The sequence below is a fragment of the Podarcis raffonei genome, chromosome 7, assembly GCF_027172205.1.
Source record: "Podarcis raffonei isolate rPodRaf1 chromosome 7, rPodRaf1.pri, whole genome shotgun sequence".
NCBI lineage: Eukaryota > Metazoa > Chordata > Lepidosauria > Squamata > Lacertidae > Podarcis > Podarcis raffonei.
This window is the reverse complement of record NC_070608.1, coordinates 89,491,271-89,518,212: the sequence shown is the minus strand read 5'-3', so window position 1 is coordinate 89,518,212 and position 26,942 is coordinate 89,491,271. Positions and strand designations below refer to the sequence as shown.

At 43.3% G+C, this 26,942-nt stretch overlaps 1 protein-coding gene across 3 annotated transcripts in view; it reads right to left on the bottom strand.

Annotated features, from left to right (window-relative positions):
• The window catches only part of RIN2 (Ras and Rab interactor 2), a 69,285-nt gene that overhangs the window by 30,609 nt on the left and 11,734 nt on the right, over window positions 1-26,942 (bottom strand). For 2 of the 3 annotated variants that reach the window (XM_053394898.1, XM_053394897.1), the window contains exons 2-7: window positions 24,305-24,391; window positions 16,083-16,177; window positions 7,807-7,999; window positions 6,671-6,782; window positions 5,136-5,208; window positions 3,112-3,203 (exon numbers count right to left, since the gene is read on the bottom strand). In XM_053394898.1, coding sequence (XP_053250873.1) covers window positions 3,112-3,203; window positions 5,136-5,208; window positions 6,671-6,782; window positions 7,807-7,999; window positions 16,083-16,177; window positions 24,305-24,361 — 622 coding nt within the window. In that variant the 5' untranslated portion in view covers window positions 24,362-24,391. Of the gene's footprint in view, window positions 1-3,111; window positions 3,204-5,135; window positions 5,209-6,670; window positions 6,783-7,806; window positions 8,000-16,082; window positions 16,178-24,304; window positions 24,392-26,942 lie in introns of those variants that run through there. The other variant, XM_053394899.1, reaches the window with a different exon arrangement.

Sequence of the window (26,942 nt, the reverse complement as noted above, 5' to 3'; positions counted from 1 at the left end):
CACCTGACTTTGCCTCATGGCAGACCTGCCTATGTCTCCAAAAACTAAGTTTCTTAAAGTATATGGGGGGAGCGGGGCTTCTGAAGAAACACCCCTAAGTGCTTGGGCTTGAATATAACATGGCAGGTTATCTTCGCTTGTACCAATGATGGCAGCACTACTAAGAAGCAGCCTTCTGCACAGACTTTCTCCTCTCTTGGTGAATTAATTCAGACATCACTCCAAAGCACTCCAAATGAGCAGGCAGCCCCTGGCTTAGAGCTGCATGTCTGCTTTCATTTCTAGATGCAGGGGCCTCAAGAAGCAGAAAAATAGCTGTGCCTATGGTTTGTCAGTTTACACCAATTGATTTGCTTCCTTAATATGAATTGAGATTGTGGCTTTAAATTATGCTGTGGGTTAAATTCCCAAACTTTCCTTTGATCTGTCTGTCCATAAAGAGCACATGAGGTGGGATGTTAAAGGATCTGCAATTAGCTCTCCCATAGATTCCCCCCATCAAAAGTAAAAGCAGCCACAACAGCCCCCCCCCATCAGACAAGAGGTCTGGCCTTGGGGAAGGAAGCTCAATGCCATTTTCTAATCTGAATTACTTCTTTCTTTCCAAAGATGTCTGCCTCAGGGGGGAAAACATACAGAAACTTGCTTGGCACCTGTGATATGTTGGTATCTCACAGGGCGAACAACATCTTGGGGTGTGCTTAGGTGCACATTCAAATTGCAAAAATAGCACAGCAAGGGAAGGGTTAAACTAGGGCTGATTTTACCCATTTTTGTGGGGGGAGGGGAACCCGCAAGAGAGCCAAACCATAAATTCTGCAGTCCCACCTCAGCCTGGCCACTAATCTCAAAAGAAATTTATTGTTACAAGTCAAGTCATACAACTTTTCCATCAAAGTTGCTTTGGAAATCCATCTTGCCCCTGAGGGATTTTGAAACTTTATATGGAAGACTCTTTTGAAAGGGCTCCACACATAACTGGAAAGAAACGGAATGAAGGCTCTTTTCTTATCAATTCCTCAGCCTGGACCAATCATATCCTCAAATTGCATTGTGAAGGTACACATGTGAGTGAGCCAAGACATATGAAAAAGGCATTAAAAGTGTACATATGCTGAATGAAACCACATGTCTTAGTTACATAAACAGAACACATTCCTAGGTGTTGTAACTTACTCAAGTACTGGTCCAACTAAAATCCTGGGAGCTATACAATACTTGCACCAGAGTTATAAATATGAACCTCTTTGGAAAATTATAATCTCTCTTTGGGAAGGGGCAATCGCTCTGTGGCAGAATGGCCAAGTTAAGGCTCCAGCACCAGGTAGCTGGGAAATATAATAATTCAGGCTGCCAGTCAGAGGGGATGCTGAGCTGGCAGTTTCAAAAGGAATCCCATATTTCAGTTTATGGCATTCAAAAATGGCTCGTTTTCGGAGGGCTAAACACATTAAGAACAATCCTGTGGAATAGGATAAATATCACATCTAGTTCTGTTTATCCCTTTCCTCATAGTGGTCAACTATATGCCTTTGGGGAAACCCACAAGCAAGGCGTGAAAGCAGTAACTTGCTCTCCTGCAAACACCATCCAGAAACACAGAATCATTCTATTTAGGTCCAGTGACTAATAGCAGGTGACAGTTCTACTTTTCATAAATTTATCTAAGCCCCTTAGCCATCACCACAAAAATTCCATCATACTGTATATATTGCACAGAAAACTCCAATTTCTGTCTGACTTAGGAACATCAGTGCCACCAACTTTAGTATTATGAGGGATGGCGAAAAATCCTCTCATTTTTTATCCAAATCCATGGGTTATTTTATAAAACTCTTGTCATCCCTCATCCTACATGAGTAAGTACATCTATAACTTGTGTGTGTCACTAATACTATGGCATATCATGTAAACATCTAGACGGCACCCTGTCAGTACATATGGAATTGTGTTTACTCCCATTTATGGGTGATCTGGTCTACGTGTTTTTATAGCCAAATTCTTGTTAGTGGAAGGCAGGGATTTTATCTCAGCTTTCCAGCAAACAACAAATTCCACTTTTCACCTAAAAACAGAGAGAAGCAATTTCCCCTTAATCAGCCAATGATCATGACTAAGTCTCCTCTATCAATCATCAATGGAACCTATTTCTTTACACTTAAATATTTTTCACATCATATAAATTTAAACATAATCACTTTGTTTCTGTAGAATGACCTCCACACTGAGGCGTGTCTCACCCCAACTTTTCATTGTTGGGTAAAAACCCAATGCTTACCCCAGACTTTCATTTTTATTATGTTTTTAATTGTGCTACATATTAGAACTATTTTAACATTTTGTTTATTTATTATGTATTATTTTTTATATTATCTATTTTTTGTTAACCATCCTGTGACCATTTCTGGTATAGTGCAGCATAGAAATCGCTTAATAAAATTAAATAAATCACTTATAATCATATCCTCTCTCATTTCCCCAATTCCTCTTGTCTTACTTTTCTCTCTCTCACATCACTCTCTTTTTAAAAGTCTGCTTTCCAAAGGGGATTTCCTTCCCCATTTCCAGTGTTTGTTTAGTAACTCAACAGGAATGAAACATAAAAATAAGTCTGTGGAGCTGGCTCCTGTGCAGACTAGAGCTATTTCTTGAGGGAGCCTTCTATGATAATTTTGAGTCATGGGGAGACGGTGAGGGACAGACAGACAGGGACAGCCTCCCTTGGAGGAAGGACAGGCACCACATGAGAAACAAAACAAACCAAATAGTGGCATGAATATCAGCCGGGGAAGACAAATTTATTACTCACTGCATGCTGGCTTGAGGTCCACTTATTGCTAGGAAAGAGCAGCATAGTGGTCAAAGGATATAGGTTAGCATCTGGAGGATCTTGGGCAAAACCCAACCTCTTGAGGAATAGTCACCAGACTTCCAACCAAGAGCACTGCCAATGTCCCTTTAAAGCTGTCCCAGCTTGCAAACCTATGCAGTAACTGGTTGTCTTCATGTTGGTGGAATGTTACAGAAGACTGCTGAAAAGAATCTACTTTTGCTTTTGAACACTCTCTGCTTGGTGGAGCAAAATTCACTTAAATCAAGAGACATACTTACTCAGTCCTAGCTGAGCCACCTGTTCAAGATCTGCCTCTGTTGCTGCTGTTGCAATAGCATGAGGCAACTTCAAGGTGAACGGCAAGACATCCCTGATTTGGAGATAAAAAATTGTAGTGTTAGCTAGCTTTATACTTTGGGGTCTCTCTTGTTATACATGCAGTGATCCCAGATAAGTAGATTTCCTTTAGTAGACTGCCATCCAGTGTTTTCCCCCCAGGGGGTACCCAAGGATACTCAGTACCGGCACCTCTGTTGTTGTTGTTGTTGTTGTTAAGAAGTTTGGCACTTACTGTAACAACTTCATGGTGAGTATCAGCACCTCTTTTTTTGGTTAAAATGTCTGACAGTCAAGCCTTTTTTTTAGCCGGAACTCACCAGAAATGAGTTCTGGCACCTCCTTTGTGCATTTCGAGACTTTTGCAGCGTTGCGGTGTCATTCCTTGGCATGAAGCTCAGTGCTGCACGGCGGAGATTGAGAGCGTAAGACGGCCGTTTATTTTTTTGCTGCGGCATTGGGGTGAGTGGGTAAAGAAGAGAATTCTCCCCCAAAAAAGCTCAACAATTTTTTTGAAATCGATCCTCAAGAACAGCTGAAGGCAGCATGTTCAATCTTGCACAAGTGAAAGCACGTCTGTACTTTGGAAATGTTGAATTTTGCAAGTAGGGTGCCAATGTGTCCAGAAGACTAGGTGGGAAATAATCACACCACGGACAAAATTTCCTTATGGTGGCAGATTATTCTGTCCTTCAGTGTCATATAGGCATTGGCTTATTAAATCCTTTGCCTTGCAGAAGCCCAATGTTAATAACTGTTGTGGTGATAAACCAGAGGAATAAAGCTTTTGGATGATGATTTTAGTCCAAGTGCTCTCATGACAGTCTTGCAATACTAGGGATGGAAGACTGGTGGGGGTTAAATTAAGCCAAAGCCAATAATTAAATGTCCTATGCCAAATCTGTAATTCAACAGAGGGAAGATTAGCCTCCAGGAGCAAAGAAGCATTTGGAACACAGGATGGGACAGAAAAAAAATTGCCTTAGGAACTTTGACTGAACAGCTTCTGTCGATCCAAGGTGAGCCCATGCCCAAATTTGAGGCCCTATAATAATTGTGCTAGGGCAGTCCACACTGCTTCACGATGAAGACCGTGATCTCCAATGAGATTTTTTGCAGTAGGATTTTATCACTAGTGATAAGGGGAGGCAAGAATGTGAAACCAATTCATTTACACCCCATCACTGGGGAGGGGGACAGTTTAGATGCTCCTTATCTTCAGAATTTTCTCACCTTTCTACTCAAGTAGACATTGAAAAAATTAAGTGGGGTTTGGGTGTGTGCACGATTAAGTCCTTGTAAAGTCGATAATTATATATAAAGTGCAAAAGAATAAAATAAATAGGACCTTGTTTAAAATCTAATAGTTATGACATGGAAGTGAGGGGCAGCCCACCAATGAGGCAGGGGGAAGCCCCCGCCTCAGGCGCTGGAAGTGCAAGAGCTGCTGTCTTATCAGTCTCACCGCTGCCCCTGCCTTGCAGAACGCTGCCCTCTCTCGCTGAGTTCAGCAAGGCGTGGGGGGGGGCAGTGTTCTGGCACGCAGCATTGCCGCTCTTCTTCCTCTCCCCTGGGCAAGCAGGCATGCTGAGAGTGGGGAGCATTCTGGCATGCGACAAAAGTGGGGTGGGTGGGTGGGGCGCAGAGGGGGCGAAACGGGACTGGCCACCCCTGCAAAAGGAATAGTGGGCGGAAGAAGCACAGAGGTAAATTCAGCATTCAATACATTCACTTCAAAAATGACGAGGTGGAATCACCAACGATGGGGTCTGTTTTAGGAAGAGAGAAAGCAGAATGGAGGTTGGACACCAGCCAACAAGAGCCAGATGTTTCCCCCTCCCTTTTTCACAGCTGCTGGGTAGGCTCTCCAAAGATTCTTCAAACTTGTATTATTATTTTTTGAGAAAAATATTGAAGGGCAACGACAATCTCATTGTAAGGCTAGTCTAAGAAAATTCATCCTTACCTGCTAATACAGTAGAAAGCTATGAGCCTGAACAAATCAGCAAAACTTATTCCAGAGCCTTCCAATGAAAAGGCTGCAAAGCAGAAGAAAACAAACTCAATACATGTTCTGGGAAATGTTGTTGAACTGAATAGTACTGAATCTGCAGCACACAGACTACATTTGTAACAAAAGCCACACATGCAGCTGACCATCTGAAATACCTCAGTCAAAATTCTGTAGCAAAAGGACTAGTTGTTGCTGTTTTGTTTTTAAAGTTCTCAGAATTTGTCTAAACAGTTAGTTAAATGAGTCACAAAACCTGCATTGCACAACACGCCAACAGCCGCTGACACATTTTGCAGCTGCATCATATCTTAGTAAAGACTATTTATTTTGCTGAAATAACTTGCCCTTTAATTCACAAATTCCACAAACCATTCAGCATCACAACCATGCATCAAGATTTCTTTCATATAAATCAGGCTATTATTGTCTAATAGTTTTTTAGAAGTCAAATAATTTTTAACATATTGAAAAGATAGATAAATGAAAGGCAATATATATATAAATTGAAAATGTTCCTATTAATAAATCTTAAATGCACAAGCACAGCTCATAGCCAATGATTCCCATTAGCTGTACATCCACCACTGCAACCATTATAATTAGGCATAAAACCAGTCCCTTTATATATGCAGACTTTCCATTTCTGCACTGCCTGCCCCTGTGGTTTTAGCAGATACCCACAAAACTTTGCACATCTACAGAAACTTCACAGTGCCTTGGAAACCCATGCTTTCGCCATCTATAGGTGTAATCTGGGAGCATATCTGAATGTGCGTCCAAAAGCAGGTGCCGCCCATTATTTTCAAAGAGAAATGCACCCAAATGTGCACTTTCCCACTGTCATTACTCTGGCCAGCTTGTGTAAGAGAGGTGTGCATCTAGCTGCCAAAGATCTTGTTCAGCTTACAACAGAGAAATGTTCAGACAACTGTTTTACACCCCTGAATAATAAGTACTTTAGGTTTTGCCATTTATTGTGGCAAGACTGTTCACATACAACATGACAGGATAGTGGTTTTCAACCTGTTCTAGAGCAGTTCTCCCAAAGGAACAATTTCAAAATTTAGCAGTGCTCCAAGATAACGGTGACACCATCCTTTCTGAACACTTTGATTAATTATTTTAAAGTTCGTAAGTGGCAGGCATAAATCCTTATAGAAAGGGAACTATTCTCTCCCCCCCTCATGCCAAACACACTTCTAAAATGCTTTGAAAGATTCTAATTATATGAGTGCAAGCGTGTATAGCAAAAGGGTATAGCAAACATGCAGATGCTAAAATTTAAACAGGTGAACCCAAGACAGGTATCTGACAACCTGGACTATAAACAAGCACCTTAATTTAAGGTGATGAAGCCTCATTATCTTTGTCACTTTGTCACTGACTCAGGTAATGTTCATGGGAAATCACAGTCAATTAACCTCAGGAATTTTTCTACTCATCACAGCGCAGCCAAGGGAAGAAGAGACAAGTTTTTAAATACTTACTATATGTGCTCTCTTTTATTGCAAACTCTTTGAGACACAATCCAAAATCATTTGGTACACGTAGAGATAAGACTTTCTTCTGCATTCTTGTGGATTTCCTTACAAGGAAGGTCTATAAAAATAAAATACATTTTGAAGAAATATCATTTTAGACTTCTATTTGGGCTGGCCTCCTTTAGCAGTTCCAGCAGAGAGGCCAATAACTTGGGATACCTAGGCACCGAATAGAGTCTAACATTTCATAAGGTAACCTATTCAGTGTCTGATTGTCCACTCTGTGAATGATGCTCACACCCCCCAAAAAAAATGGACAGTGAGGTAACTCATGCAGCCATGGCACAGCAGAATGGCTATAATAATTACCCTCAGTTGGGGTTGAAAGTTCAAACACAACCTACCCCATGGTGAGAACCAGAAATGACCTCTTTACCTCCTTCAGGGAAGGTTCTCAACTCAATTGAAGAGCATGAACACTCCTGACTGAAGGATCAGAATTGATCCCCAACAAAAATGGTCTTTGGCAAAGGACAAGGAAGAAACCCTGCTTGCAAGAGCTGTTGCCAGTCAGAGTTGCCAGTAGTGGCCTAGATCAGTGTTTGCCAAAGTGGGCGATACTGCTGCCTGGGGTGCGCTGGAACAATCCAGGGGGTGGTAGCAACCTCATGTGCAATTGGGTGGGAGTTGAATAAAAATAAGGGGGTGGTGGAAGCATAAAGAAGAAAAGACAAGAAAGTTTTGAAAAACTATTCATACATGCTTCATCTGTTCTGTAATGATGCTTACTGCTAGGTCGGGCACCATTGCGGGACAGTGACGCCTCCCCTGGATCCGGCAGTCATGCTGGAGGCGAGGGGTTTTCCAAGGCTTGGGGGAACCCTTTCCCAGGCTTCACTTGTTCGCTTAAAGAAGGTGGATTTTGGGGTGAGGGGTGCTGAGTTATTGTTTTTCTGAAAAGGGGGTGGTAGGCGAAATAATTTGGGCTAGTTGAACCAACAGTATGCCATGGTATAAGGCAGATTCACAATGTGTCTGAACACTACAACCACATGAGTTGCCCATTCTGGACAACTGTGAAGAAAGGGTGCAGCAAATAAGTATTTGTTTTGTATTTAGGTCAAATGAAAGGTATTTCTTACTCCAGGAGGCTGGGACTGCAGAACTTCCACTGCCTCGGCATCGTTCAAGCCAAGCTGTAACCAGATAGGGTGCGTATGAAGAAGTTTATCCAGTATGCTGAGCTTATTGGGGAGGCTGTCATATCCAGAATCTCGTATGATGTTTTTTGAATCCTTCTGATCCGGACACATGTCATCCATGTCTTTCTCTAGACTGTAAACAACATAAGGGGTGGGGGAAATTAAGGCCTAAGTTTAGATCCCTCAAGAAGACATCAATACCTTCAGCAAATATTATGCTAAAAAGCAAATAATGCTTTTAGGCCCTTCACCCAAGGATCATACAGCAGTTTGCAATATAGAAACACAAAATACATACTATAGTAACAAACCAAAACAGTAACTGCCCCACACACATTTTAAAAGGGCATAGAGTGTTTAATTAGCCAAAGGCCTGGGAGAAGAGGAATGTTTCCCCCCGGTGCCTAAAGATATACAGGTGAAACCCCAAAAATTAGAATATCGTGGAAAAGTTCATTTATTTCAGTAATTCAACTTAAAAGGTGAAACTAATATATGAGATAGACTCATGACATGCAAAGCGATACATGTCAAGCCTTTATTTGTTATAATTGTTGATGATTATGACGTACAGCTGATGAAAACCCCAAATTAACAATCTCAGAAAATTAGAATATCGTGAAAAGGTGCAGTAGCTATTCAATCCATAACACCTGCAATGGGTTCCTGAGCCTTTAAATGGTCTCTCAGTCTGGTTCAGTAAGAAGCACAATCACGGGGAAGGCTGCTGACCTGACAGTTGTGCAGAAAGCCATCATTGAGACTCTCCATAAGGAGGGAAAGCCTCAAAAGGTAATTGCAGAAGAAATTGGATGTTCCCAAAGTGATGTATTGAAGCACATTAATGGAAAGTTATGTGGAAGGGAAAAGTGTGGAAGAAAAGGTGCACAAGCAGCAGGGATGACCGCAGCCTGGAGTGGATTGTCAGGAAAAGACCATTCAAACGTGTTGGAGACTTTCACAAGGAATGGACTGAGGCTGGAGTTAGTGCATCAAGAGCCACCACACACAGACGGATCCTGGAGATGGGCTTCAAATGTATTCCTCTTGTCAAGCCGCTCCTGAACAAGAAACAACGTCAGAAGCGTCTTACCTGGGCTAAAGAAAAGAGGAACTGGTCTGTTGCTCAGTGGTCCCAAGTCCTGTTTTCTGATGAGAGCAACCTTTGCATCTCATCTGGAAACCAAGGACCCAGAGTCTGGAGGAAGAATGGGGAGGCACACAATGCCAGATGCTTGAAGTGCAGTGTGAAGTTTCCACAGTTTGTGTTGATTTGGGGAGCCATGTCATCAGCTGGTGTTGGTCCACTGTGCTTCATTAAGTCCAGGGTCAACACAGCCGTCTACCAGGAGATTTTGGAGCACGTCATGCTTCCTTCCGCAGACGAGCTTTATGGGGATTCTGACTTCATTTCTTCATTTTCCAGCAGGACTTGGCACCAGCCCACACTGCCAAAAGTACCAAAACCTGGTTCAATGCCCATGGGATTACTGTGCTTGATTGGCCACCAAACTCGCCTGATCTGAACCCCATAGAGAATCTATGGGGCATTGCCAAGAGAAAGTTGAGAGACATGAGACTGATCAATGCAGAAGAGCTGAAGGCTGCTATTGAAGCATCCTGGTCTTCCAGAACACCTCCGCAGTGCCACAGGCTGATAGCATCCATGCCACGCCGCATAGAGGCAGTAATTGATGCAAAAGGGGCCCAAACCAAGTACTGAGTACATATGCATGCTTCTACTTCTCAGAGGTCCAGTATTGCTCTATTTGCAATCCTTGTTTTGCTGATTTCATTTAATATTCTAAATTTTCTGAGATTGTTAATTTGGGGTTTTCATCAACTGTACGCCATAATCATCACAATTATAACAAATAAAGGCTTGACATATCTCGCTTTGCATGTCATGAGTATTTCATATATTTGTTTCACCTTTTAAGTTGAATTACTGAAATAAATGAACTTTCCCACAATATTCTAATTTTTTGAGTTTCACCTGTATAATAATGGCACCAGACAAGTCTTCCTGGGTAGAGCATTCCACAAATGGGGAGCCACCCGTTCTAAAGTTGCCATCCTCTGGATCTCTCATGGAGGAGGCACACAAAGGGCCTCAGATGATAATGGAAGGGTCTGGGTCAGTTCATATGGGAAGAGACAATCCTTATTGCAGTTAGCTGTTTGTGAGCTTTACTAGGGAGTGTTGTTGCCTGTTCTTGGACACAGGGTGTAGAGGCAAGGTTAGGAAATACCATAAATTATGTTAATATAGGGCTGCCATACATATAGACATTACCGGGATTTCAAAGGCAGAATTGACGTCCAGGGGGAATTTTGGTGGTTTCCTAAAAAAAAACTTTTGGGGTGTTCTGGTTTGAAATATGGCAACTCTAATTAATACCATAAGATGAGTGGCAACCAAGCAAGTGGTATGTAATGCAACAGGAGGTCCCTAATTCATATCTCACCTCCATGTGGCCTTCAGCAGGCTCTTATTCTACCCAAGCCCCCACTTCTGTGGTATGGAGATAATTATACTTGTTTACCTTACAGGATTGTTGTAAAGATTTCTGAGTTAATATACATGAAGCACTATGAGCACTCTGAAACATTATATAATTATTGTTCCACCATAAAATGATAGACTATTTACCTCATTTTCAAAAAGTTAGCTACACATTTGTATTATAAGCTGTTATTTTGCTGGACGTTGTTTATATATAATGTATATAAATGAAACAATGTCCAGCAAATTTATATGCTCTATGCAGCTTCCAGTACAACTTTCAGGATTTTACCTTTTTTTTTGAGGATCACAAGACCTTATGCATCCATTCCATACTTTAACACCTGCACTACAATGAAGGTCCAACTTTTTTCCCTCCGTCACTAGCCTATTTTAGAATGTATGATTGCAGTTGTCTTTTACTGAGTCGGAAAAGCATCCTGCAACTCACATCAGAAGTGACTATTACAGAAGTGATCTAGCGACGCAGAAACTAGACTCTGGGACAAGAAGCCTGGGAACTTAAGAGACATGTTGACAAGCTTCCTCAAGATCCCAGGCTAAAGATATTTCTCTCTCTAATGTATCTTCCAGTTCTGCCAGTCACAATGGACTCATTAAATGACTTCACAATGAAGAATTGTATAGCACTGCACCAGCACAAGAACAGAGCACTTGGAACCGTAAGACTCATTGCAGGTGACTTACCATGGAGCAGGTACACAAACACCTCAATTACACAGCTGATCTATGCTTCATTGAAGGAGGGCATTTACATTCCAGCGAAAGTAAGAGTATTTTGTAATAAGAAAAATATTACAGGGGCAGAAGCTGGTGCCCGAGCATCATCAGTTCATCCACCACTCACATAGCGCCACCCTTTTGAGCAGAATGATGATTCATAACTCCTCGTACAGACTTGTCAGTGGGAAGAGGAGGCAGTACCAAGGCTCTTCTCTTCCATTCCTGTTCTTCCTGTTTGGTTTCAAGAGAAGAGACAGCAAAGCTGTACTTCCTCTCCAAACTGATCTACTCATTACCACTGCAGTGTGGGAGCTGCATCTGTGCAGTTGGGTCCACTGCCACACTAGTACACAGGAGGAACAATGACATGGTATGGTTCTTTCTGCTGCTATGAGAAGCTACCATATTTCCACCTGTGGCCAAATCTCATGCTCAATACATATGTCACCAGCAGGACCCAGACATGTGGAAGCGACTTACACAATGAGGTGGATGAGCATGAAATTACCCTCAGTGAGTACACAATGCCCAACAGTTCTCTCCTCTGCCACTGCTGTTAAACTGGGGAATGCGGACACTTGTATCTGTACTTTGCAAACTAGCTGTCAGATGTGCACCATATGATGGAAAAAGTTGAGTAGGGAGATTTACTCAGCACATAACAACCTTTGCAGGCACTTGTCACAATGAGATTCTAGTAAAAGATGGGGTCACAATTATAGCAGAATTAGCTGTAGCACAATACCATCAATTAAATCATGTCAATTAACATTCAATCACAGTTTCCTGTTTTCAAAACAACCCTCTCCCTACTTGGAGCAAAGACAAAGTCAAGGGTAGGGCCAGCTCTGTATGTCAGGCCTGTGGCAAATTGAGACAGTCCCATGGGTGCCATGGAGGCCATGAAATCCCAAGTTGGTCACCCAGAATTATTGTCTGGGATTCCTCCAGGACCACTGTGACCAGCTCAGTGAGGAAAGCTGTTGGGCCACTGGGTGGACAGCACACCAACAGCAGCCCTAATCTGTCTCTAAGACCCAACTTCAGATACAGGTTTTCTAGTCCCACTCTAAAGCACATTTCCCATTGAGTAAGAACAAACTGAAAGAATGAACAACAGCAAAGTGGAACTCCCCAGCACCACCTGCAGAAACCTGCCCTCTAGGTAAAATTACTTAGGTCCAACCCAGCTTGGTGGTCCAGAAGGAAATCATGGCTGATGGTATTAAAAGCCACTGAGAGGTCCAACAGAACAAAAACGACACAATCCTGCTGTCTATTCCCAATGTATGTCAGAAAACAAGATGACCAAGGCAGTTTCAGCCCCAAAACTAGGGGATTTAAAAATTCACCCTCAAAGTGAGGAGTGTCTTATGTGTTGCAGGAAGGGACCATGTCTGCATGTGTTTCCTGTGCTGTGTGTTTCACGCTTTCCTTCTCCACAATAGCAAAATATTTCTGCTTCTGATCTTAACCTTGTTTTGCCCTCTCCATCATGTGCACACTAAGTCTGGGAAGGGCAGCCCTGAGGAGCAGCCCTGTGTCAGCTCAGCCCTGGGGCTCAGCCCTGAAGAGCAGGTGCATTGCTTGGGTTCCTGTTGACAAATGTGCTCCCATGTACACATGTGCCAAAAATGGCACCGAAAAGGGGTGGGGCAGAAGCAGAATGGGGAAATCCTCACTTACTGCAACAGAACCCTAGTGTAAGTGGCTTCCACAGGGGAGCCAGAGAAAGAATGTAGTTGGTCAAGGGTTGAAAAACACTGGCCTAGGATAATAAGTTTAACATCACCCTAAGACCACCTCAACAAGCCTGGAAGGAAGATGATGGAGCAGCAAGGTAGATGGCGGACCAGCATCTTGGAGTGTCACACACAAAACTCAGCAACTGCCAAAGATGGGCAGCCCATCCTCTTTTGTTGCCTGAGGTGAAATGGGAAGGTGTCACCCTGTGCTCATGCTGTGTGCCACCCCCGCTGAAGCCCCTCTCACAGGAGTTGTGCAGCTGTGACTTCTGGCTTCTCTTCTCTGGGGGAGGTGCATGAGCTCTCACGGAAGTGCTCCTTGCATCCTCCACCCATTAGCACCGGCTCCCTGGGGCCCACAACATCTTCCATGAAGGGGCCGGGCAAATTTCGGTGGCGGGCAGCCGGGCACACTGCGGGGCGTGTGCGTGCGACATCAGCCTGCCTGGCGGTGTGTGCGAGTGACGCCATGGGGCATGCTGATGTCACTCGGGCACGCTGCTGGGTGTGCTGACACACACGCCTCGCGATGTGCTGACGCCGCACGCACAGCCCCCGCAGCATGCATGACCCCAGCACCCATGGTTGCAGGGCCAAGCTAGCGCGCCTGCCTCCACCTGCCTCATGGAGGGACCAGGCCTGGCCAGTACTTAGTTTTATGAACGGGTGATTGCACTTCTGCTGCTGTTTCCACAGGGCTAATTGGCTACTCTGTTAGGAAATCTGCCGGGCAGAGCTGGAAAGCGATGAATTTCCCACACCTCATCTAACCAGGCTTCCATTGCACATGCCAGGCTGGCATTCTCATCCAAAATGAACTTCAGCTTGACCCACGATCTTTCAATTTACTGGTCAGCAGCAGGACTTCATTCAAAGATATATCAGAGAGCATCAGCAGTTATGCAGAAAAACAGAAAGGGCACTATTCCCATCTGAAATTTTTCAAACTAGTTTGTAAATTATGGCTAGACACCACCGTGGGAGCAGGGCTGGGGTGGGAGAGTGCTAGAGCTCTGTCTGGTCAAGTTGCATGGAATCAATTTCAATCCGTTACCCCCGAGGATGTGGACAGGCTGCTTGGACGCGTGAAACCAACCACCTGTCTCCTTGATGCTTGCCCATCCTGGCTAATAAAAGCAAGCCAGGATGGGCTGGGCGATGGGCTCTGCGGGGTGGTGAATGCTTCCCAGATCCGCTGAAAGAGGCGGTCATTAAACCGCTTCTTAAAAAACCATCTTTAGACCTGACCAGTATGGCCAACTATTGCCCAGTCTCAAATCTTCCATTCTTGGGCAAGGTGATTGAGCGCGTGGTTGCTGAACAACTCCAGGCACGCCTGGAGGATGCGGACCATTTGCATCCCTTCCAATCGGGATTCAGGCCTCATCATGGGACTGAAACTGCCTTGGTCGCGCTGGTTGATGATCTCCGGCGAGCTAGGGACAAAGGTGAGAGTGGTTTCCTAGTTCTGCTGGATCTCTCAGCGGCCTTTGATACAATCGACCATAACATCCTTCTGGACCGTTTTGAGGGGCTGGGAGTTGGGGGCACTGTTATACAGTGGTTTCGCTCCTTCCTCCTGGGCCGTGTTCAGAAAGTGGTGGTGGGGGATGAGTGTTCAGACCCCTGGGCCCTCACTTGTGGGGTGCCTCAGGGTTCCATCCTCTCCCCCATGCTTTTTAACATCTATATGAAGCCGCTGGGAGAGATCATCAGGGGGTTTGGACTGGGTGTCCATCAATATGCAGATGATACCCAGCTCTACCTCTCTTTCAAATCAGAACCAGTGAAGGCGGTGAAGGTCCTGTGTGAGTGCCTGGAGGCGGTTGGAGGATGGATGGCGGCTGATGGATTGAAGTTGAATCCTGGCAAGACAGAAGTACTGTTTTTGGGGGACGGGGGCAGGCTGGTGTGGAGGACTCCCTGGTCCTGAATAGGGTAACTGTGCCCCTGAAGGACCAGGTGCGCAGCCTGGGAGTCATTTTGGACTCACAGCTGTCCATGGAGGCGCAGGTCAATTCTGTATCCAGGGCAGCTGTCTACCAACTCCACCTGGTACACAGGCTGAGACCCTACCTGCCCGCGGACTGTCTCGCCAGAGTGGTGCATGCTCTAGTTATCTCCCGCTTGGACTACTGCAATGCGCTCTACGTGGGGCTACCTTTGAAGGTGACTCGGAAACTACAACTAATTCAGAATGCGGCAGTTAGACTGGTGACTGGGGGCGGCCGCCGAGACCACATAACACCGGTCTTGAAAGACCTACATTGGCTCCCAGTACGTTTCCGAGCACAATTCAAAGTGCTGGTGTTGACCTTTAAAGCCCTAAACGGCCTCGGCCCAGTATACCTGATGGAGCGTCTCCACCCCCATCGTTCTGCCCGGACGCTGAGGTCCAGCACCGAGGGCCTTCTGGCGGTTCCCTCATTGCGAGAAGCAAAGCTACAGGGAACCAGGCAGAGGGCCTTCTCGGTAGTGGTGCCCGCCCTGTGGAACGCCCTCCCATCAAATGTCAAAGCGATAAATAACTACCTGACATTCAGAAGACATTTTAAGGCAGCCCTGTTCAGGGAAGTTTTTAATGTGTGATATTTTAGTGTATTTTTGGTTTCTATAGAAGCCGCCCAGAGTGGCTGGGGAAACCCAGCCAGATGGGCGGGGTACAAATAATAAATTATTATTATTATTATTATTATTATTATTATTATTATTAGAATCTCAGTTCTTACTGAAATTAACAGTAGTTTAAACACAAATAGTATCTCAGATCTGGTTAAAACGGAAGCATAAATTCTACATACAGACCAATTATTTCCTGTCTAAACCTAATTAGCTGCCCCTCTTCACTGCCCTCAATATATTCATAAAATAAAAAGTGCATGCTCTTTTGTAATTTGGCTGAAATCTCTCAGTAACTAAACCTGAAAGCTAGATTCATTTCTACATTCAGTTCTTAAAGACTCTACATACTATTTGTTTTAAGTTGGACAACTATGTCCCAGTAACCACTAAATTACTACAAGAGCATATAAAAAGAACGAACACACAACAGTTTAGCTCACCAGTCACTGTCAATGGAAAACTGCTTTAAATCTTAGCCAAAGTACCACGTAGTATTTCATAGTTGTAGTACTAAAAACTAATCAGCATGGTGGAAAACATCACTTTTTTGACCTCTGTAGCACAACCACACCAAATGCTTGCCATATAATGCTACTAACCTTTGTAAACTGGTGAGTCCATCTTCTAGCACCAGATCTGTTTGCACCATTTCTTGTTTCAGTTCTCCGATTTCTGAAGCAATTGTGTCAATCAGCTAGAGAAAGGGCAAAAACAGTATGACGTCAAACAAGTGGAAGAGGTGTGGCAATAAAATAGTAGGCAAAATGGGTCACTCAAGATTACAACCCGTTTTGCTCCTTTCCATTTTGACTTCCCTTTCCTGAAGGAAAAGAGACCAGGATAAGGGGAAAACATCATTTAACTCATGGAGGCTTATAGAATAGTTCAGATTACAACCCAGGAATACAAAACTAAATACATTAACAACAGGTGATAACATTTATTTAAAAGATTTATATGTGGCCTCTCCAGCAAAAATAATCCATTAAGAGACTTACACAAAACCCCAACAAAATATCATAAAAGCTACGAAAAAGCATTTCCTCAATCATCCTCATAAGAAATGTTAAGCTGGGCACATAGGGAGCAATCCTATAGCAAGATCTGCTGGGATGAGAAGGCAGGATCCAGAGAATCTCCGGCTGAGTGAGGAGGCTTCCAGCACAGCCAGGTTACGCCAGTGAAAGTAGCGATCCTCAGCTCGAGGGACACCAATGCATCTCCAGTTGGCTGAGCTGAGCCCAAGCTGGTTTAAGTCCTTAAAAGGGGGCATTCTGGGGGCAGGACCAGCCGGAGGGGGGGGTATGCCTGCTTAGGCTAGATCCTAGCCTGTTCAGCTTGAACATATGAAGTTAAGCTAGCAAAAAAGGGTGATGTAAATCAAACACTATTTTAAAGGCTTGTTTTCCATCTGCCAGGCTTTGTCTGCCTTAGCTACCAGTAGCCCAACTGCTGAATAGAGTTTGGATCTTGTGTAACTTTGCAGTGGCTTCACTTAAAGCCACTTGCTTTTGTCAGTTTCCTGAGTATAGGATGGCTCCCTTAATTATTCACTTATGTGAGATAGGAAGGGAGTTTGCTACACCCTCCATATGAAGGGAAAAGACAGCTCTTTCGACATTCTACCAAATTAATGTGAAATACTACTGAAGCAAAGTTATTTGTTTTGCCGGAAAAAACAGTATCTGATTTCCTGCCAGAACAGAGGTTGCCTCACACTGGAAAGGCCAAACTGATTCCACCGTTCAGTCCCAGCTAGGAACATCTAGTGAAATGAGTTGCATCAATAAATAGATCAGAGTTTCTAAGAACCAAACCAGGCCAGACCCTTCCTTTGCCACTTGTTATCTATTTTTAGATAACAAGTGGCAACAACAACAACAACAGGTTTTATTGTTAACATTTTTGGAAAACTATTACCAAAAATCAAAGGGGGGATGGAGAGCTTTTAAGCTGTGCCACCAACACTGCTGCTCCTTTTCTGTAACAACCACATGGTGTGTGCAACTGTGTGAAGTGAAATTCCAATGCATGAGCTGCTGCTTAAGTGGCAGCTATGAACTATCAGGACACAACTGCAGAATTGTGCAGGTGTTCCAGCTGCAGGAGACTCAACAACACAAGTAGGCATGCGCACATTGGAATTTCACTGCGGACAACCGTGCCCAACACACAGCTGTTGCAGAAAGACACAACAATGTCAGGGACAAGGCTAAAAGCACAGGCCTGCTCCCCTGTCAACGCAGCAAGGCCCTAAGCATGAGTAAGGAATGAATTAGCCTTTATTTTAAAAGTTTATTTGAGGTCTTGGTTGATGGTAACCAAAGGGTACTTTTCTATCCATGTTTCTATTTCTCTTTGTTGTTTGTTTAGTCGTGTCCGACTCTTCGTGACCCCGTGGACCAGAGCATGCCAGGCACTCCTATCTTCCACTCTTTCTCTTAGCCGGGTCAAATACTATAGTTCACCAACACCTAGAAGGCCACAGGTTCCCTACCTCTACTGTAAACAAAGGTGCATTCTAGTATTTCTCCCTATATACACAAAAATGTCAGGCTGTCATCACGCAGCCCTCATTGGAGAATTTGTAGTGCTGCATGAGACCATCCTGAGTCTGCATGGTCAGGGCGGGGGAACAAAAGAGAAGGCAGGTTTTAAAATTGTGGTTTTAGATATGCAGTTACAGCAGCCAGAATCTTGATGGCCCAAAAATGGAAACAGGAAGAAATGCCAACGAAGGAAGAATGGAGAATGAAATTGATGGAATATGCAGAAATGGACAAATTAACGTGTAAAATTCGAAACCAACGCGATCAGAGATTCACCGAGGACTGGAACAAATTTACAGAGTATATCAAAACTGTGTGTGTTCAGGAAATAACGCTTGTTGGATTCCAGGAAGCTCTGTGAAAAGAATAGATAGGAATGTCGCTCAAAGGAAAAGATAAAATAAGGATTGTTAAAGTGCAACATAAATTTAAGGAATGTGAAAAGTTGTGATAAATATGGAAATTGTCAGATAGGCTTATGGAAGTCTACAAGATGTATAAGTTAAATTGGATGTTAAATTGTAATTGGCCAACGGGTGCCAAAGAAAGATAGAACATTTTTTATGTATGCAACAACAGCAGCAAGAATACTCCTTGCTAAGTACTGGAAGACACAAGATCTACCCACCGTGGAGGAATGGCAGATGCAAGTGATTGACTACATGGTGATGGCTGAAATGACTGGCAGAATCCGTGACCAGGGAGAAGAATTGATGGAACAGGACTGGAAAAAGTTTAAGGACTATTTACAAAAACACTGCAAAATGTTTGAGTCTTAATATGATGTGGGAAGTGAAGGTAACAGGGTTTGTGGGATTTGGTTAAATGTGAATGAAAAGAAGAATGTTAAAAAGGAGAAGGGGTTATGAACAGAATAATATTATGTCATAGTATATAAGATGAGGAATGGGCTAAAACAATGAAAAATTGGGACATAATAATTAGAAGAATATAAATTTAAGCATGGTTGAAATAAGGGTTTGAATTTGCTGAATTTGATTAGAATAAAGAGGAATACAAAAAAGGGGGATGTGAGGAGGTCAAGACAGAGGGGTATGGAATTTTGTAAGTGCAAGAAAGTGGATTTTTCTTTTTTTTTCTTTTTCTGTTTTTCTTTTTTTTGCTATATATCTTTGTTTTTCTGTTTTTTATGTGAGCCTTATTTATGGTAATGTTATATCTGAAATGATGAACTTTTTTGACTTGTAAAACTTCAATAAACATTTATTTAAAAAAAATTAAATTGTAATTGGAATGGTTATTGGAAATTTGAATAAAAATTAACTACAAAAAAAATTGTGGTTTTAAACAATAGCAGAAGGTTGAATAAAACAAAGATGGAAATATATAGACAAGCTGTGAATGGTTGGGAAGTAACACGAGTAGGGGTGGCATCCCCTGGTTTTTTATATAAAGAATACAAAGTAATTTGCAACATTTAACAGACTTGAAATCTGCTGGTCCACCTCTAGAAAAAATTACCGTAATTCCTCACTATGATGTTCCATTGTCTATATTCTCAGTGCTACATTGGTTAAAATACAAGAGATCCATGTATTAAACAAAATCATAATTCTCTTTCACTAAAAATCCTGGCAATTCATTTGACTGTTCATACCTCTTAAGCTCTTGGGTGGGAACCCAGAGCAGATCTGGGATGCGGGTGGCGCTGTGGGTTAAACCACAGAGCCTATGACTTGCCAATCAGAAGGTTGGCGGTTCGAATCCCCGCGACGGGGTGAGCTCCTGTTGCTCGGTCCCTGCTCCTGCCAACCTAGCAGTTCGAAAGCACCTCAAAGTGCAAGTAGATAAATAGGTACCGCTCCGGTGGGAAGGTAAACGGCGTTTCCATGCGCTGCTCTGGTTCGCCAAAAGCGGCTTAGTCATGCTGGCCACATGACCCGGAAGCTGTACGCCAGCTCTCTCAGCCAATAAAGCGAGATGAGCACCGCAGCCCCAGAGTCGGCCACGACTGGACCTAATGGTCAGGGGTCCCTTTACCTTTACTTTACCTCTTAAGCACATGCAGGAATTAAAAGGTATTCTGAAGCAGAAGCAGCAGATTTTCACAAAATATAGTAGTAATAATATAGTAGTAATTTACACAGAACACTAACATTGTACCAGTAATAAAGCCTGGATTATATGTTATTTTGTTGAAAAAACCCTCTCCATTTGTACTTTCACAATACAGCAATCCTTCTGATCTATTACACCACTTCTGCTACTCTGGTTCCTTTGAAAGCTGAACAGGTTTGTTCACAATGGCACATTTGGTGAATATGGGATGGTGCTCACTTTCTGGGATCAAGGGCACAATTTCACTTCTGAGGGATTTCTGTCTAAAACTTCAAACCATTATAGAAGGAATGAGGATGGTTGGAAGGTAGTGTTATGGAAGGTAGGACACAAACCCCGGGTCAATTTCTAGTGTCTTCTGAGACTCTTAGAAAGTGGTTTTCAGTCTAACCTAGCAAGGCACAACTTACACAGGCAGGGAACCCTGAAGACAATGCCTGTTCACTACATCTGCGAAGTTGTGGCCTGGGCTAGTGTTGTTTTGCTGGAGCTTCTAGTGCTCATGTGACCCCTGCTGGACACAAAAGCACACTGTGCTGCAATTTAGCATCACCACTTGATAAAGGCAACAATTTAGCTATACCGGCCTCAAAATGTCTGTTGTTATCATAGTCAGAACACAGGTTCATGTGAGAAGTGAAAGATATGATGTTACAGAAACCCCTGGGGTGCACAGGGGTTCCCATAGATTCACAGTAAATGGAGCCAGGCAGCCCACCATACAGAGACAATTTACTCCCACTGTGAAGTTGCCCCCAGTGCAGTAATTTTTTTTATTTTTACCACAGCAGTGAATGGTAATCACTCAGCTAAAAGTACTCAGGGTGTACTTATACTGCTGGAATAGAATAACTTGCCCCCTGCAAGTGTCTGGGGGTGATGGACAGTGTTGCTGTCGCTATACTCCACATTGCAGATTGCTGAGTGTGAGGCAAAGCCTGTATCTTTCAATGGGAGCAACTGAGAATTGAGCAGCCAGCCACATACAATCTGGCTTTTGTTTGGGTGTGATGGAATCTTGGGCTCTTTAAAGAGCATATCTTTCACAGTTCTGTCCACCAGAGGGATCCACACCACAAGCTCTAAGCATGGAAGATACAAGCAGTATTTCATTCTGAGCAAACTCCAACTTCACACAGCAGTGCAGAAATGAACGCTATATAAAACATAACTAATATTTTACTTCTATCTCCTCTGCTTGTGCATTCACCACCAATCAGAAGTCCACTATGCAGGCATCTGACACACCTCTTTTCAGTAAAAAGGTAAAGGTAAAGGACCCCTGACAGTTAAGTTCAGTTGCAAACGACTCTGGGGTTGCGGTGCTCATCTCGCTTTAAAGGCCGAGGGAGCTGACGTTTGTCCGCAGACAGTTTTTCCAGGTCATGTGGCCAGCATGACTAAGCCGCTTCTGGCGAAACCAGAGCAGTGCATGGAAACGCCGTTTACCTTCCCATTGCAGCAGTACCTATTTATCTACTTGCACTGGCGTGCTTTCGAACTGCTAGGTTGGCAGGAGCTGGGACTGAGCAACGGGAGCTCACCCCGTCACAGGGATTCGAACCGCCGACCTTCTGATCGTCAAGCCCTAGCCATGGGTAGGCAAACTAAGGCCCAGGGGCCAGATCTGGCCCAATCGCCTTCTCAATCCAGCCCGTGGACAGTCCGGGAATCAGTGTGTTTTTACATGAGTAGAATGTGTGCTTTTATTTAAAATGCATCTCTGGGTTATTTGTGGGGCATAGGATGGCCCCTCACAAGGTCTGTGGGACAGTGGACCGGCCCCCTGCTGAAAAGGTTTGCTGACAAAAAGTTTGCTCTGTGGTAGCACATACAAAACATTCCACTGCAAATACAGTCATTAAGAGTGGAACCACACATTGTTCTCCTACGACATTACAAAGCATACTGTACAGTGGTACCTCTGGATACGAATGGGATCCGTTCCGGAGCCCCGTTCGCGTCTAGAAGCAAATGTAACTAGCAACGGCATGTCTGTGCATGCGCGCGTCGCTTTACACCGCTTCTGCGCATGCGTGTGACATTATTTTGAGAGTCTGCACATGCGCAAGCAGCAAAACCTAGAAGTAACGCACTCCGTTACTTCTGGGTTGCTGCGGAGTGCAACTCGAACGCGCTCAACCCGAAGCACATTCAACCCAAGGTATGACTGTATTTCCATTTATCCAAATAATAATGGCTTCCCCCTTTTTCTTTTCACAGTCAGCAGATAAGGTGAAAACACGAGAACTGATTCAAGGTGAATCCAAATACAGGTAGCTTCAAATGCTCTGTGGGAAACAGTAAATTGATAAGGCAATGGCAGAAAAAGGAGTTCCAGACTCCACAACTGGGTGATACCTTTATTGGGACCAACCCAAAAGTCACAGAAGCATGGGGCATGGTGTTACACAAAGAAGGGGGTAAGAACAAAGAAAGTTCAAAAATTAGACTGATGTTACAGAATGAGATCAGCAAAATCATTCCCTATCAAGTGATCCAACTTTTTTACCTCGTGTCATTCAATTTTCTTAATATTTTGCATACTTGTTAAATGATCAAAACTAAGTTTAAATCTAAATTTTTAATTTTTTATCTCATCCCATTTGTGAGTTATGAGGGTTTGAATTTTGTTTAAAAAATTACAAATTTGGCCTTACCAGACTACGCAAAAACCTTAAAAGCTCAGGCCAGGATTGAGATACATCAAAACTAAAAATGCCAATCTCTTCAGAACTTCATGGGCTTTAATATGGTATATCTTATGGACTGACTTTAAATTTTAAATTTAAGTTACAAAATTGAATTTTTTAAAAAAAGTGATTAAAAGATTTATAATGATTAAAAATTTCAAAAAAATGGTGTTGGTTATTTAATATTTCTAAGAGCTACCTGCAAAATTTCATCTTGGGATTTCAATGGGATCACATTATTTATATTGTACAGACATGTCTTCCTTACTGGGTTCTATTTAGGATAAATGGGTCTTCTTGGAGTAAAATATAACAGAATAAACAAGGCTGCAAACTAGAATAACATTTGCTGCAAGCATTTCTTTAGAAAGTTATTCAGTTCAAAGGTATCTGAAAAGCTAGTCAGGCTTTTCTTTAAAAAATGTGTTCCAAAGCAGAGTGATAGCATGCCGTTGCATGACAGAAATAATGCTTTGAAAGAATTCTTGTTAGTACTTCATTTCATGAACATTACAACCAAATGCATTTGTTGCAAATGAGCATTTGTTGCAATGTTCATAACTTTTTTCCCCTGGGTGGGTGGGGTGGGGGTGCACCACATACTCTTAAAATTTTTAATGGGCCTGATATTCTGCTCCATGACATCTCTACTGAAATAGAGCACGCCTACAGTACAGCTTGCCCATTTTATGCCCCTGTTGAGAGTGGGACAATGACAGGAAACAGGCCCCGATATAGCCTGGAAACATCATTGTTTTACAGTCTGCTTCCACCCCCCCCCCACTCCCACCCCGAATGTCTGGACAGCTCAGCGCCACTTGCCAAGCACAGAAACTGGCTTCAATTTCTACAGAACGATTCCATAGCTGAAGTGCATTTGAAGGACCGGACCATAAGCAAAAGTTTTCAGTTTCATTATTTTAAGTGGTAAACTGTTGAAGTCATCTTCCTCAGAATAAATCATGCCACTGCTGGCTGCTCATATACAGTCTCAAAGTAAAATGACAAATGCCCGAAATCAAGGAAGTTTTCAGCAGAAACTGAAAGCTCTCCAACAATCTATTAATCATCCTTGAGCTTTAAACGTCAGCTTTCGTGTGTACATGCCTGCATTCTAAACTAATAGTTGCTGAGACCAGTGTGTATTTGCCTATATAAAAACCACAGAATTGTTTAACAGACACTGGAATATCTAGATTCTAGCTAAATTGAAAATAGCAGCATGTTTACAAATGAGCACATAGCTGGATCTCTTATCAAATGGCCACAGCGTCAGATTCAAATAGAGCACATAGCATTGTTTATTCTATTCTGTTAAGATTACAAAAGTCTAGAACTGCAGAAATACAAATTTCAATGGTTCAAAAGCCAGGTTTTCTTATTGTAGCTTTGTCTAAATAATGAGGTTGGAAAGCAATTAGCAGTTAACAGATAAGTACCTTACAAGTCAAAGAAAAAAATGTCTCCCTACTCAAAATAAAGTAACAACTTTTCAGTTACCTTAAAAAAACTTCCTCTCTCATCAAGACCCTGCGCTTCCATGGCCAAAGTTGACATTTTCTCTGGGAAAGCTTCACCGAACTCCTCCTAGAAGCAGAGACATATTTAATGGTTAGTCCAGTCAGTAGGAAATTCCTTTCTAAGCCACAGGAACAGTCACAACAGTTTTGCCAAGATCTTTTCCCGTCAACAACACAGTGCCATTTATTTCCTACCAGAGCCTTTAATATTATCCTTTTGGTCTATTATTTCCTGTAGATTGCACTTGAAAGACAGTGCTGCTGGCATTTCCCCCTCTTCATACATCCCACAAGTTGCTTATGGTGATTTTAACCAACTTATTATGATTATTATTTTAACTGCAATGGCATAAATGGCTTTGTTTGTTTGACCTCAGTCAAAAGTGCACATTGAGCAAATAGTAGGGGGGCCCCTAATCCTCCATAGAAGATTAGGGGCCACAGGTGGAGCTGTGGTCTAAACCACCAAGCCTTTTGGACTTGCCAATCAGAAGGTCGGTGGTTCAAATCCGCATGATAGGGTGAGCTCCCGTTGTTTTGTCCCAGCTCCTGCCAACCTAGCAGTTTGAAAAGCATACCAGCACAAGTAGATAAATAGGTACTGCTGCAGGAGGAAGCTATACAGCATTTCTCTGTGCTCTGGCTTCTGTCACAGTGTTCCGTTGTGCCAGAAGCAGTTTAGCCATGCTGGCCACATGACAAACGTCAGCTCCCTCAGCCTGAAGCGAGATTAGCGTCATACCCCATAGTCCAATTTGACTGGACTTAACCATCCAGGGGTCCTTTACCTTTTACCTTTACCATATAAGATTATAAGATTACAGATCTAACATTAAGAGAGACTGCTGCAGGATGGGGACACATTTATATACCACCTTTATCTTCCATGGATCTCAAAGTGGTGTACATGGTTCTCCTCCTCCCCATTTTGTGCTCACAAGAACCCTGTGAGGTAGGTTAGGCTAAGAGATGGTGACAGGGCCAAGGTCGCCCAGTGAGCTTGATGGCGGAGTGGGGATTATGTTGTAAAATGCCCTGTGATCTTCAGATGAAGGGCAATATATATATATTTAATAACCAATAATAATGACAAATAATAGATCGGGCCAATAGCCCATCTATTCCAGCACCCTAATCTCACAATGGCCAACCAGGTGCTTGTGGGAAACCTGCAATCAGGGTTCGAGCACAAGAGCCCGTTCCCCTCCTGTGACTTCCAGCACTTGGCATTCAGAAGCCTTACTGCCCCAACTGTGGAGACAGAGCAGAGCCATCATGGCTCCATGAATTTGTCTAACTCTCTTTTAAAGCCTACCAACTACGTTGGTGGCCATCACTGCCTCCTGTGGGAGAGTGCCGTAGTTTAATTGTGTGCTGCATGAAAGGGCCAAAGGGCCATTTGTTCAAACAAGGTACAACAACAGAACACACATATTATCTCATTTTCTGGGCCAAGACTCAGTACTCAGCCACTAAAGCTTGGGGCTTCAGAACATATACGGAGTGTTTCCGCTTCAATTATTGCGTCAGTCATAGCCATCATCCACAAATCGAGGTCACAGAACCAAGACACAGACTATAGTGACACACTCAACCCTCACTTTTTCTGCCAGTTTAAAAAGCTACATGTGGATGGTCATGCCATGATGAATAAGAATAATAGATCTGGAATAAGAATAATAGATCTCAAAATATCATTTAATCCAACCCATCAATGCATGAAAAACTCTACCATTACAACATCCCTGATAGGTGGCCTTGCAAGCAGATGGTCGGTGGTTCGAATCCGCATGACAGGGTGAGCTCCCGTTGTTTTGTCCCAGCTCCTGCCAACCCAACAGTTTGAAAGCATGCCAGCATGTCCAGGCAGGGCTAGCAGAGGCTCCTGCCCGAATACTGGAGAGCTGCTGCTGGTCAGTGTAGGCCAGGGGTCAGCAAACTATTTCAGCAGGGGGCCGGTCCACTGTCCCTCAGACCTTGTGGGGGGCCGGAATATATTTTGGAAAAAAATAATGAATGAATTCCTATGCCCCACAAATAACCCAGAGATGCATTTTAAATAAAAGTACACATTCTACTCATGTAAAAACATGCTGATTCCCGGACCGTCCGCAGGCCAGATTTAGAAGGCGATTAGGCCAGATGTGGCCCCTGGGCCTTAGTTTGCCTACACATGGTGTAGACAATACTGGGCTTGGTGGACCAATGGTCTCACTTGGTTTAGGTGGCTTCCAATATTCCTATGCGTGGTGTTCTTCCTAATGTTCAGTCAAAATCCCCTTTCTCATAATTTGGACTTGGGTCCTATCTACTGCAGCAGTCTTCGAGATATATTTAAGAATCTACCCCAACATCCCTGATCATTGGTCATGGTGGCTGGGGTTGGTGGGACATGTAATGGGTTGTGGAACAGCATTCCTGGCAAAGCATGGCAGGTGGCCACTATCTGCACTTTTCGGAAACAATTAACAATTTTGTTCCAACAGGCTTTCACAGAGGGCGAGGGATAAATGGGTCTTTGCCAGAAGATGGCACCGGGTCAAGTCTCCACTGAGTCTCTGCTGAGTGAGTAGGAGCTCTATTTATCAAATTACTCCGACAAAAAAGGCTCAACCCTT